Genomic DNA, 11,929 nt, shown 5'->3' with positions numbered 1-11,929 from the left:
ATGTGGAGTCTGATATTCTGCTGTTCAGACTGTTTCAGAGAAGGACCTGAATTCATTACCCTAACTCTCTCCTACATAGATCCTCCCTGAAAGTGGTGAAAGCTGCAGCCCAGGTATTGAACACATTATGGCAATATCGGGACCTGCGGAGTATTTATAAAAAGGTGAAGTGCAGCTCTGGCATAATTAACATTCATTTGAAAACACATTCCTAATAAATTTTATAACAAAATGTCATGATTCAATTTGAAATCGTTTTTTTTTTCTCTTTTAACACCACAGGATGGGTGGAATCAAAATCATTTTATTACACCTGTATCAACATTAGAGCGAGAGAGATTCAAATCACATCCTTCCCTCTCAACTACCAACCAACAGATGTCACCTATCATTCAGTCAGGTCAGTAGGGAAACAGGCTCTTAGGAATATATTCGTTTCTATCTCTCCTGCCATTTTTTTTTCCCCTTGGCTAGAGCAGACTGTATATGCCTACTTCAGAAGGTACCATTCTCAGTCCTTGAAGAGAAAACTTAACTAACCACTAATCGTCATTTGTCTCTAGAAATTGCATAGATCTGCTCTTCTCCTTGTTCTTTAAAGCAGCAGTCCTTAACCTGGGGTCCACAAACTTGGTGTTGATTGGGTGTTTTTTTGGTGGGGGCATGGGGAGTAAAATATTTTATTGTTCGTTTATAGTTTTAAAGGAGTTAGTAATTACCCTTTAAAAAGAAACAATGGAGGCAGCTAGGTGGCTCAGTGGATAGAGCACTGGCCCTGAAGTCAGGAGGACCTGAGTTCAAATCCGACCTCAGACCAAACACTTGACACTTACTAGCTGTGTGACCCTGGGCAGGTCACTTAACCCCAATTGCCTAAAAAAAAAAGAAAAAGAAACAATATTCTCCTCTAGTTGTTTCTCTCTGTTGCAAGAGAGAGTGATTATAATCTTCATGTCCAATTTTTCCTCACCTTTTCCAAAGCCAGGAGTCTTAACTAGGTAGTAAGGGATTTTAAAACTTATATTTTGATATGTTAGTGATCCTGTATATTTGATTTTTGCATTTTAAATCTTCTGAGAAGGGGTTCGTATGTTTTACCAGCCTACCACGGGGGTCTATCTCTCACACACACACACACACACACACACACACACACACACAAAAGATTAAGAAGCTCTGCTTTTTAGTAAGGATCCTGCAGGCTGTTGAGCTGTCTGTCTACTATATTTCAGGTTGGAATCACCTGAGAAGTGATCCTTTGCTTTTCGTAATGTGCAGACCATTGTGCTTAAAAAAGGGTCCAGTCCTCTACCTGAAAGAACAATAGACATGGTAGTTATACTCAAGCCAAGAAGGCTTCAGCCTGTCAGGTTAGGTGTCACAGGGACAGAGAGATGCCCAGTAATTCTAGCAATGTGAATTGGGAACTCTCTCTTTTATTCTGTCTTACTGGTAGGACTTTTAACCGAAGAGAGAAAAACAAGTCCATTTTAAGACCAATAGAAAAGCATGGGAAATGACTGTTAAACCGACAAATGAATTTGATAAATGTATAAATTTTGATAAATTCTTAACTTTAAAAAAAGGTGACAGTAATGGATTTCTTGTACTTTATTTGGCTTTAAATCAGTTTAGTCCAGATTAGGTAGCACTTGAACTTGGACTGTTCATAGCAGCATAGCTTATTTCTCATGTGTACAAATGTGACTAAAAAAGAAGAATATGGGATTAGTGGCTCTTATCACATAATCTGCCATCTCTCTTTATATTGAGAAACCTTTTGAAATCGTTTATGTGCAGACTTAACACATGCCTTAGTTTTTTAAATTGTGCTTGTCTCCTTTAAGGAAACCCCCTGCCTATTTTACACCTCCTTCTTGTGCTCCCAAGTTTAGCCTAAGGTTTAGCCTAAGGCAACTTTGCTTTCTCAGAAGGGTCAGCCTTCTTTAGGGAATGAGGATGCTGGAAACAGCCTTAAGAGAACAGTTAGGTGAGATGCCAAGAGGCATTTGTGTTTGTATAGGCACCTACTAAGACATGTATACAAATAATTCTAATACTGCACAAAATACCAAAACAGGATATGTTTTGATTCCTATATTTATCATTCTTTGGTAATTCAATTCTAGAGCAGTTTCTTACTTTCATTTCTTAATCTTGCTTATGAGCCTGATGATAGGTTAGCAGACACTTTCCATGTGCTGGTACCATCTCAGTGAAGCCAGTGATTAGAAATTTGGCATTGCCAATAGCGTGCTTATCTGCAACGAGTTCAGATCCACTGTTTTCCTCCTAATTATGTTCATTTTCCTCTGGTATAACAAATGTTTATGTTAGTCATATCCAAACAAATACAATTCACTGCAAACTTAGTGTTGCCAAGGATTGTGGGGCATCACTGTCAAAGATTATCCTTGGCCATGTTAGCAAATATTTAATTATCGTCGCACCAAAAACAAGGTGAGTTTAAAAATGGAGAAAAAAGAGTTGTGTAGAAGTTTCCCATTCACATTTGAATTATTCCTCGTTGAAAAAGACTCTTTAAAAAAAATAAAAAGGGTATAGGTAGGTACTTTTTCCTGTCATTAAGTATTTTAACCCTCATTACAGTAGACTTCTAAATCATTTTAAAGAGAAGATCTTCCCATTTTCATCAAGGTCTCTCAATTAGCACAGACTATTAGGTTTCCTAGAACTTAGAGTGGAGGGCAACTTAAATTGTCCTAAAATCCCAGTGCTACTTGCTCTAATCATGCCATCTCTCAGTGGGGGCATGCTTGGGATGATTAGATAGCAGGCATACTATGTCTTTCCTTTATGAAGAAATTCAATAAATATGCTTCAGTGGCTTAAGTTTTTATAAGCAACTGAAATGAGATAATAAAATAGCAAAAATAACTCTTGAGTGGCTAATATATTCTTATTTACCTAATTTTGAAAGCCTAATTCAAGCCATTGGTATGCTTCACTTGGGAACTGTCCATTTCTTCAGATCAGATTTTATAACAGGGAAGCTTATAATTTAAGATAATATGAAGTACTAGCTCTACTTAGCAGACTGTCCACCCGAGTTCCAGGATAGTTCCATATGGGGCTGGTTGTATTTTGCTTCTTGTCTTGTAAAATGCTTGACTTCTCTTGCATTTCACAGTAACTTTCAGGTCTTATTTTATTATCAAGCTGCTGGGTTATTTCTAATCACTGACCTTTATTTTTCCTGGGAGGGTTTTACTGAGACACTAACAATCTTATTCCTTTCCTTCTCTCTTTCTTCCTCTTTTTGTCCCTCTCTTCAGTTGGCAGCACATCTTCATCACCAGCACTGTTAGGAATTAGAGAACCTCGCTCTGAGTATGATAGGACACAGCCATCTATGCAGTATTACAATAGCCAAGGTGATGTCATACATAAAGGCATATATGCTGGTAAGATACCAGTTAGGTGTATGATGCACTACTTTGCAATGCTGTGTATTTCCAAACGTATACTCCGTGTGGGAAGCTATAATATGAGTTATTTGAAAAGTCATTCACTCCTGTATTGAGATATTCCCCCAACAGCAACCAAGAGATAATCAATTCTACGTGCCATTTGCATCTGCTACCCCCCCACCACTTTCCTGGGTATTAACTGGTCCTTTTGTGATTTTTAAGTAAAATGGACTAATTTAGTAAAATTCAGGGCCATCATTGGCTGCAAAAAGATTTTTGTGTAAGTAAAAAAAGGCATGTAACTAGATGGGAAATGAGTTATAACTACTCTGTGGTACAGTTACTTGTGTTTCTACTCTTTTCCCACTTTTATAGTCTCTTTATTTCTTTTTACTGCATGTATCAAAACTCTTTTTTTCTTTGTGACTTTTCTTTAGCTGTATCTTAGAGTGGCAAAGCTCCAAAATTCATGAATAAGAAAGAGAAGGATGTGTGCCTTTGCAGAGAACAGACTTAGAAAACAGTCAAATATATCTCCCATGAGACTGATATGTTTAAATGGATAAAATACTATTCTGTTAAATTAATGCTTTCATGCCTGATATAGAAAGTTTTGCATAGAATTTATTTGAGAATCTGGCCTTGAATAGTTATAAAGATTTCATATTTTCCACACTTTCAACTGTCCTATAAATTATAATAACCTAGAGCTTTCAAATAAAGGAGAGTGAGCCACAAAAGGGGGAGGGAGGGAAGGGACATTTCATGTTCAAAAAGCCTATTTATTAAAAAGAAATAAATAAAAGCTGGTGGCAGCTTAACTACTGCTGGGGGAGTAATCTCACTCGGTCTGTTGTCTTTTAAATTGTGATTTTACACAACTGTTTACTAATCGTGTATTGTTACTATGGCAATTAATAGCTACATAACATTGCAGTTGCTATATTTCAAACATAAAGCTCTTTCCAAGGAAATGCACATTAAAAACCTGTATTTGTTATTTGAGATTTGCTGCAGCTTGCTTTGTTTTAAAGATCCTTTCCAGCTTGCAAACTCTTCTAATTTTTCTATTTGTATCTTCTTTTACTTGCATCAATAAACTAATTTGTCCCAGGTATGTTTTACTTTTCCTCATTTTGTTTTGAATCTATATTAGCATTAAAAATAGAATAAAGAGAGCTAATTACAGTATCTGAACTCTTCTCATGGACCCTCCCAAGAGCAAATCCCTAATTTGCCTGTTTCTTGTGACTATAAACAGGCATTTGGACTTGCAGGAAGAATATCACATATATATTTATGTCTTATAAATTAACCCCTTCGAACTCATGTTAATCCTCTCTCTTAACTGGGGTATTAATTCAAACTGCTATTTTGGAAGCATTCAGCTTGACATATGATATTTCTCTGCCTTTCCTTAATGATTTAGCTTAGAAACCTTGGACAAATGTCGCTCCTATTTCTAGCTTGAGGTGTCCTTCTGTAGCCCAAGTGGCAAAGCCTCAGCCCAAGAACCCAGCAAACGAGATCCTTCACATGAAGCTGCCTATGTTTACAAAGATCGAATCGCACCTCAACCAAGGGGCTGAAATATTGTTCATGCTGCTCAGCAGTTCAGGAGAAAACTTTTTGAGAGATTCTGCATTGGCGCAGCTTCCATTAGCAATTTTATCACAAAAGTATATATAAGGCATATGTTTGCTATAATCATTTGTCCTTGATGGTTCATAAGAGAATGGAGGCCAAGTTAAGTCTCTTGATTCCAAAATGCTGACTTTTATAAGCCTGAAAGGGCTACAGAGAAGAGCAGGTCTTTATCCAAGCTTAAACTCAGGACATCATTGGCCATAGTGTAGTCAAGCTGAAGAGGCTAATGGATCTAAGTGATGAAGCACTAGTTTTAACTTCATAAAATATTTTCTTACAGGCTCCAGCAAACCTTCACCAATTTACATCAGTTCCTATTCCTCACCAGCAAGAGAACAAAATAGACGGCTACAGGTGAATTTGCAATCTCATTTTAAAAGAATGCTGATAGCAGGGATCAACAACACATAATAAAAATCTTCATGCTAAGCTAACACCACTGAGTACAATCCCTTTCACTTGATATCAACTGCTTGAGCAAATTTCTTTTTCAAAGCATTCTCAGATCCTTGAGTCTGGGAATTGATGCTGTTAACAATACCGCACAGATGATGGAAAGCAACCACTCGTTGCTTTCCTAATCCATTCTGAGAAGTCTTTAAACATACTGGAGATTCATTTATCCTGTGATGGCCTTTCCCTGCCCATTTTTCATCTAAGCTTGAAAGTCTTTTCCTTCCTCCTCCTTGTGGAGAAGAGCTAGGGGCCACATCCTTCTCTGACCTCACTGTTCACTTCTGTGAAAGCACTCTCCTCCTTCTCTGCAGTGGACTCTTCTACAGCTTTCCTGGCTAATGGGTGTAAAGGGACATATTGAGCCCTGCCTGCTCTGGGTTAGTTACTGAAGCCAAGATTGAGATAGTCTGTTAAAGTAGGAACTGAAGGACATTCGTAAACTCAGCTCTCTCCTTTTATGATGTGTTGTTTTTCTTTCTGTCTGTGAGGCCATAATCTTGTAAACAACTGGAGGTTTTTCTTGAGGCATTGAAGAATTATTCTATAACCCACCAGAGTTTTAAGGAATTAAAATGTTGAAAGTACCTGAAGAATTCATCTTGTTACTCTCCAGTACAATTTAAGCAAAAGCAATCCCCCCCAAAAAAGAATGTGATTTAAAACCTCCAGATAAGAAAGTTCCACACCTCTCATTTCACAACTTTCATCAGCAAAGAAGGTTTTTTTTCATCTGCCCTGAGCCAATCATACTACAGTTTGGAGGGGGGAGGGGTTTGTTTGTTTGTTTGTTTTTAAGGACTATAAGAATCATATCTCTAACAAGCTGAAAAGGAAGAGTTTAGACATAATTTTCTCTGTAATATTAGAGATTTAATTCTATATTGTGGTATTGATATCATGTTTGTGATTTGTTAAGTGTTGCAAAGTAACAAGAAATTGAAATAGTGATGAGAGAATGGAAGTATTTAAGCTATTAAGCCTAATTTTTTTTTAAACCATTTAAAGAAAAAAATTGGAATGATTTTGTTTAAAGTGCTAGAAAGTAGCATGATATGCACTGTCATTGTCATGTTCTTTCTCCCGAGCAGGTATAGTCTTTACCTTTTAAATATGTGTGTTAGTGTCATGCCCTTTCCTCTCTATCCATATTTACCCCTTATTCTTATTCCTACCTTAACTTAACATTGCCCCTGCTTCTATAATTCTTACTCAAAGCAGAATTTCAAAAACCTCCATATCCAACTATTCACCAATATGAGCAAGGCAGAGAACTTGTCTCTTTTAGAATTGGGGGAATTGAAATAACATCATAGCTTCTGAGTACAGTTCTAAAAATTGACTTTGAAAGAGATTGTACAACTAAATCTTATTGTCTAAGGTCCATGCCCTCCCTCCCACTACCACCCCAACAACAAAAAAAATAAGTTAAAAAATTATTTCCAAATGATCTTATTGTTCCAGAGCATATAATTAGTTAGCAAAGTCCTGGCCAATCAGAATAAGTGTGCAAAATCTTAACCCTCTTTTTCATTGTATAGGCATCCAGATACAGATTACCTGGTATCTGGGCTTCTCCCAATCCCTGACTCTATTTCTTCATGATGTCATCAAGTGACAGCTCAGTTTACTCACCTGTACATTTAAAGCTGGAAGGGACTTGGGGTTTACACAAAGGTTTCAGGTCCTCTGATAAATGTACTGGGTTGTCCATAACATGTTTTTGTTTTGTTTTGTTTTTTCAACCTAAGTCCTTGAATTACTGTCCTAGACATTTAAAAAGGGAACACACATGTTTTTCCTTAAATTCACATTTCAAAAGATTACTTTTATTTATTTTTTTCATTTTGTCAACAGCATCCACAGCTGTATTATAGTCAAGATGACTCCAACAGAAAGAACTTTGATGCATACAGATTGTATTTGCAGTCTCCTCATAGCTATGAAGACCCTTATTTTGACGATCGAGTTCACTTTCCAGCTTCTACTGATTACACAACACAGTATGGACTGAAATCAACAACGAATTATGTAGACTTTTATTCCACTAGACGACCTTCTTATAGAGCAGAACAGTACCCGGGGTCACCAGACTCTTGGGTGTAGCATCAAGAAGCTCAGTAGAGGAACTCTTTTCTTCCTAACCTTGTTTCAATTGAGATGGAGAGATATGTTTGCTGATTTGATGGTGAAACATGCAAGTGGAATGGAAGGAACAAGAGAAGAGGCATTTATTTTTCCTTTGAGGAATTATCGGGAAAGTGAGGAAAGCAAGGAAAGCATTGGAAGAGAACATTATAGCTCTGCTTTGGTATTAGATCTAATTACTTGTAGTTCCTGTAGTGTGGTGAAGGTGTGGGCAATGTGATGAAAGGTTTGAGAAATGGGTAAAATGAGTTGGGAGAATGTGTAGATCAAATCAAATTACAGATGATTTTTATGTGAATAAAGTCATGTTCTGATAGTTTGTACAGAAAAAAAAAATGGATGCCCTTCTTGTTTTATTGCTATTACTAAATGTCAAGATTGTATGCTATTGTGTCTTGTAAATTTCTTTTGTTGGTGTAAATATGGAAATGCCACATTGGTTAAAAGTGCCATCATTTATAATGCAGTGTGTCATTTTAAAAGAGATTTCAAAAGCTAACAATTAAAAAAAACAAATGAGAGACCCAAGAAACTATTATCAATTTTTAAAATACCATATTTTTTTGTTTTTAAAATGAATAGTATAATTTGGAAGCACAAAGTCCAGTCCAGTATAGCAATGCCGTTCCCATTCCCTGCCTCTTTCATAGGACACTTCACTGCCATTTTCTATGCACATGGAAGAAAAATAAATGTGGAAGTTTCATCCATGGAAAAGTGTTCCCTGCTCATTTTTATTTTCTGTATGTAATACGGAGAAACAAATTTAATAAATGTGAAATCTAATTGCATGTTGTAAGGAGCTTAAATATATTAAACCATTTTTACTTTTTCCTAATTTTATCCAGTTAAACATTTTCATGCCTGATTGACAACATCAAAGAATGATGCCTCACTATATTTTCCAGTTTAACATTGTTGTTTTTTTTTTCCTGAAAAACTATTATGAATTTCGTGTACTCTGAAGTTTTATCATGTTTTAATTGTTTGTGTAATAGACAAACTACCTTTTTCCTCTCTCTCTCTCCCTCATCCCGGCCCCCAAAAAACTAGATCTAGCACTTGGCTTCAGTCACTTGATGTAGATTCTACTTAGCTAATTTATAATAAAGCATAATAGTCATATGAGAAAAGTATCTAGCAATTTCCCCTGTTGTACTAATGAATCTTAAAGCCCCAAAACTCCAGATCATTTTAATAATGAGTGGTTTCATTTAGTGCACCTATGTTGGAATTCCTCAAGAAAAGGCTTTATGAAAGAATGCCATGCAGTAGGGAGGCTTATAAGGCTCAGAACAATGGCTCCATATACAGTTCACTGCTTCCTTCCTTTATATTAGTGATGGAGAAGAAGTAGCACCAGGCCTAATCTCATAGTAGGGGTCTTTGATACTTTGAGAGTTCTGCCACCAAATTCAGTCAGGCACAATTTCTAGATTTTTATATGGATAATTTGTACCCCAGAAACTCTACAAGCAAATCATGGGAGTGTGCTGTTTAATCACAGATTAATACAGGTGTATACATATTTTGTGCCTATACCTGTAAAGAAAGCTGAAGGGAAAACACTTTTATGAGAAATCATTCTAAGAATATAGAAAGGAACTCTGCCTGATCCTTGTCACTTAAGTAATATAAATTAAAGCTTAAACTCATTGAGATTTCGTCATGGCTAATTGGGGGGTGGGGGGGGGGTGGGAGGGTGGAGCAGAGCAGTCATTCGTACCTGAAAGTGCCTTCTCCAGGTAGTAAGCCTTTGGAACTTTTCATCAAAGAACTGAAGTGAAATAAAAATATTAATTTCATTAGAAAAGAGTTTCCAGATCCCAAATATTCTTGAAAGATGTAAATGTAAATATACTTTCCTGAGTCACCTTTTTGTAAGTATTATCTCATTAGAGTTCAGAAAGCCCCTTCCAGAAGCTAACCATGAGTATTTCTGCTGTGTAAGATTTCTGCTTAATCACTGAACAGCCTTTGATTTTCATCAATTTGAACATTTTTTGTCTCTGGGTGGAAGCTGAATTCCATTACTTGGGAGAACAGAAAGCAAAGGATCCCACCTCTCCCTGTACCTAGTTATAGTCGATTAAATCACTCTTGCTTTTTGCGACCTCTCTTCATGGGCTTTTATTCCAGGTAATCACATGGGCTCAATTTCTTCACTATGAAAAGCTAACACTTGAAAAACTGTACCTGGCTTAGGTTGTATGGGGTCGTTGTCACAGTCACAACTCTAACAACCAAGGTCTCCAGATGTCCCAGTTTTATTAGCAGGGGGAAGAGTGATCTTCCAAAAGCAATAATAGACTAAGAATAAAGTAACTAGAATTGAACTTTTTTCCCACAATCAGCAAATTCAACTCTAGAATATAAAGATGAAAAATAACCCAGTACCCCTCCACCCTCATCAAGAAGCTTACAGTCTAATAAAAGGTATGTAGGACTTGTGTACTAAGAAGTATGATATGAGGAAATTTTCACTTTCAGCCAGGAGAATCAAATAAGGTTTCTTAAAGGAGGTAACACCTGAGCTGGGCCTTTAAGGGGCAGAAAAGTCACAACAGACAGAATTGTGGAGCAAAACTATCCCTTAATGGATAGCTTAAGCAGATTAGTGGAGAGGGGGAGGTACTGGACAAGATCAGGGAGTAGTCACTTGTTCTGTTTTGCTAGAACAAAGAGTGCATTGGATAGGTAGGTAGGAGCTTTAAATGCTAGACGAGCGTCTTTTATCTACTAGCAGTGAGCCACTGTAGGTTTCTAAGCAAGAAATTGACCGTATCTGCAGGAGGCGATTAAGGCTCTTGCAGTGACTTCAAGCTTGAAGGGGAACACTTGACCATAGGTTTTATAAGCAAGAAAATGGTCATCCATGTTAATGAGTACAGTAATCCAAAGTAACCTAAAAACTTCGTTTAACCAGCTGTTTCTCCTTCCAGACCATACCTATTGCCAGGAAATGACCAAAATTAAAGAACTGTATTTTACCCTTCCATTCCTTCTCACCTATTTGAGACAGTGCTAATGAGTAGGCCTAAAATCTGGCTAGCTACTGAGGAGAAAAAGTGTAATCTACTTGAGGGCAATCAAACTGCAAAACTGACTAGATAATGCAAAAACTAGATTACTCTTGACTAAGTAAGTCAGTTACTTTTCTGAGATATAAGAATAAATGAATTTTGTTAATTAAAGGTGGAGTTATAGTCTTTCTCTACAGCAATCTCAGTGGCATGGGGAATTGAGCTTTTGAAGAGAAATGTGAGCTGGGACTCGTGTACCAAATCGTTTAGTTACTTAGCCAGAGCTGCTTTTCTATATAAGACACAATACATATCGCTCTGTGCACGGAACATCATTTGAAAGCTGTTAAAGAACAGAGCGAAAAATCATTATAACTTTTTTCCTCATTAGACTAATACTCATTTTGTGAGCAAGTATTATCTCACTTTTTGGTTTATAAGAAATAATATTTTTTCAAAGTTATAAGAATGATAATGAGCCCTTTTGTTGGCAATTTTAATGGCATCAGGTATGTCCCCCTTTGCTTAGTTGTTGCTTTTGTCAGACATTTCCTTAAAGCCTTACTTCTTAAAATAATCAGTAGTGAGACTTTAAAGCTCACAGGCCACTAAAGCCATCCAGGGGATAAATTCCTACAGTGTGATATTGCTACCTCATTACTGCATATCTTGAAATTTTACTGATTTTACTGATTCTGACATGTTAGAGCCCTTGGTGGGAGTAACAGGAAATAAAGACGAGTTTGTTTGGTTTTTTTCAATTTATTGAACTGATTCATTAAAAAAAAAAAAAGCAACCCCTTCATGGCTTAACAATAGCCAAAATCTGTAGAATAGCAGTTCTTAAATTAATTTGGCTATGGTGAGACTTGAACCAATAAGTGCTGGTTGGAGACACAGGAGGTGATGGAATAGATTTCCTTTTAGGGTAGAAGGGGCCAATGAAATTTAATAGCAAAGTAAAGGGGTTCAAGGCAGTTTTCATATAAGGTAGATAGATGCCAGTGTGGTTGGAGTGCTGGACCTGGAGTCAGGAAGACCTGAATTAAAATGCTGAGTCAGACATTTAGTAGCTGTGTGACCTTGGGCAAGTCACTTAACTGCTCAGCCTCAGTTTCCTCATCTGTTAAATGGGGATAATAATAGCACATAACTCTCAGGGTAGTTTTGAGGATAAAGTGAGATAATATTTGTAAAATGCTTTGCAAACTTTGAAGCACTGTATCA

At 36.8% G+C, this 11,929-nt stretch overlaps 1 protein-coding gene across 9 annotated transcripts in view; it reads left to right on the top strand.

Moving 5' to 3' along the window:
• LOC114045738 (plakophilin-4) overlaps window positions 1–8,465 on the top strand; it is a 235,076-nt gene extending 226,611 nt beyond the window's left edge. For 5 of the 9 annotated variants that reach the window (XM_027865905.1, XM_027865911.1, XM_027865904.1 and 2 more), the window contains 5 exons: window positions 80–164; window positions 283–400; window positions 3,297–3,425; window positions 5,359–5,432; window positions 7,389–8,465. In XM_027865905.1, the coding sequence (XP_027721706.1) occupies window positions 80–164; window positions 283–400; window positions 3,297–3,425; window positions 5,359–5,432; window positions 7,389–7,637 (655 nt within the window). In that variant the 3' untranslated portion in view covers window positions 7,638–8,465. The remainder of the gene's footprint in view (window positions 1–79; window positions 165–282; window positions 401–3,296; window positions 3,426–5,358; window positions 5,433–7,388) is intronic. The other 4 variants (XM_027865910.1, XM_027865909.1, XM_027865907.1 and 1 more) reach the window with 3 other exon arrangements.
• Window positions 8,466–11,929: the final 3,464 nt, after the last annotated feature.

This window comes from Vombatus ursinus, unplaced genomic scaffold (assembly GCF_900497805.2).
Source record: "Vombatus ursinus unplaced genomic scaffold, bare-nosed wombat genome assembly UNPS02014779.1, whole genome shotgun sequence".
In the NCBI taxonomy this organism is placed as follows: domain Eukaryota; kingdom Metazoa; phylum Chordata; class Mammalia; order Diprotodontia; family Vombatidae; genus Vombatus; species Vombatus ursinus.
The sequence above is the reverse complement of the archived record's forward strand: the minus strand, read 5'-3'. Positions and strand labels throughout refer to the sequence as shown.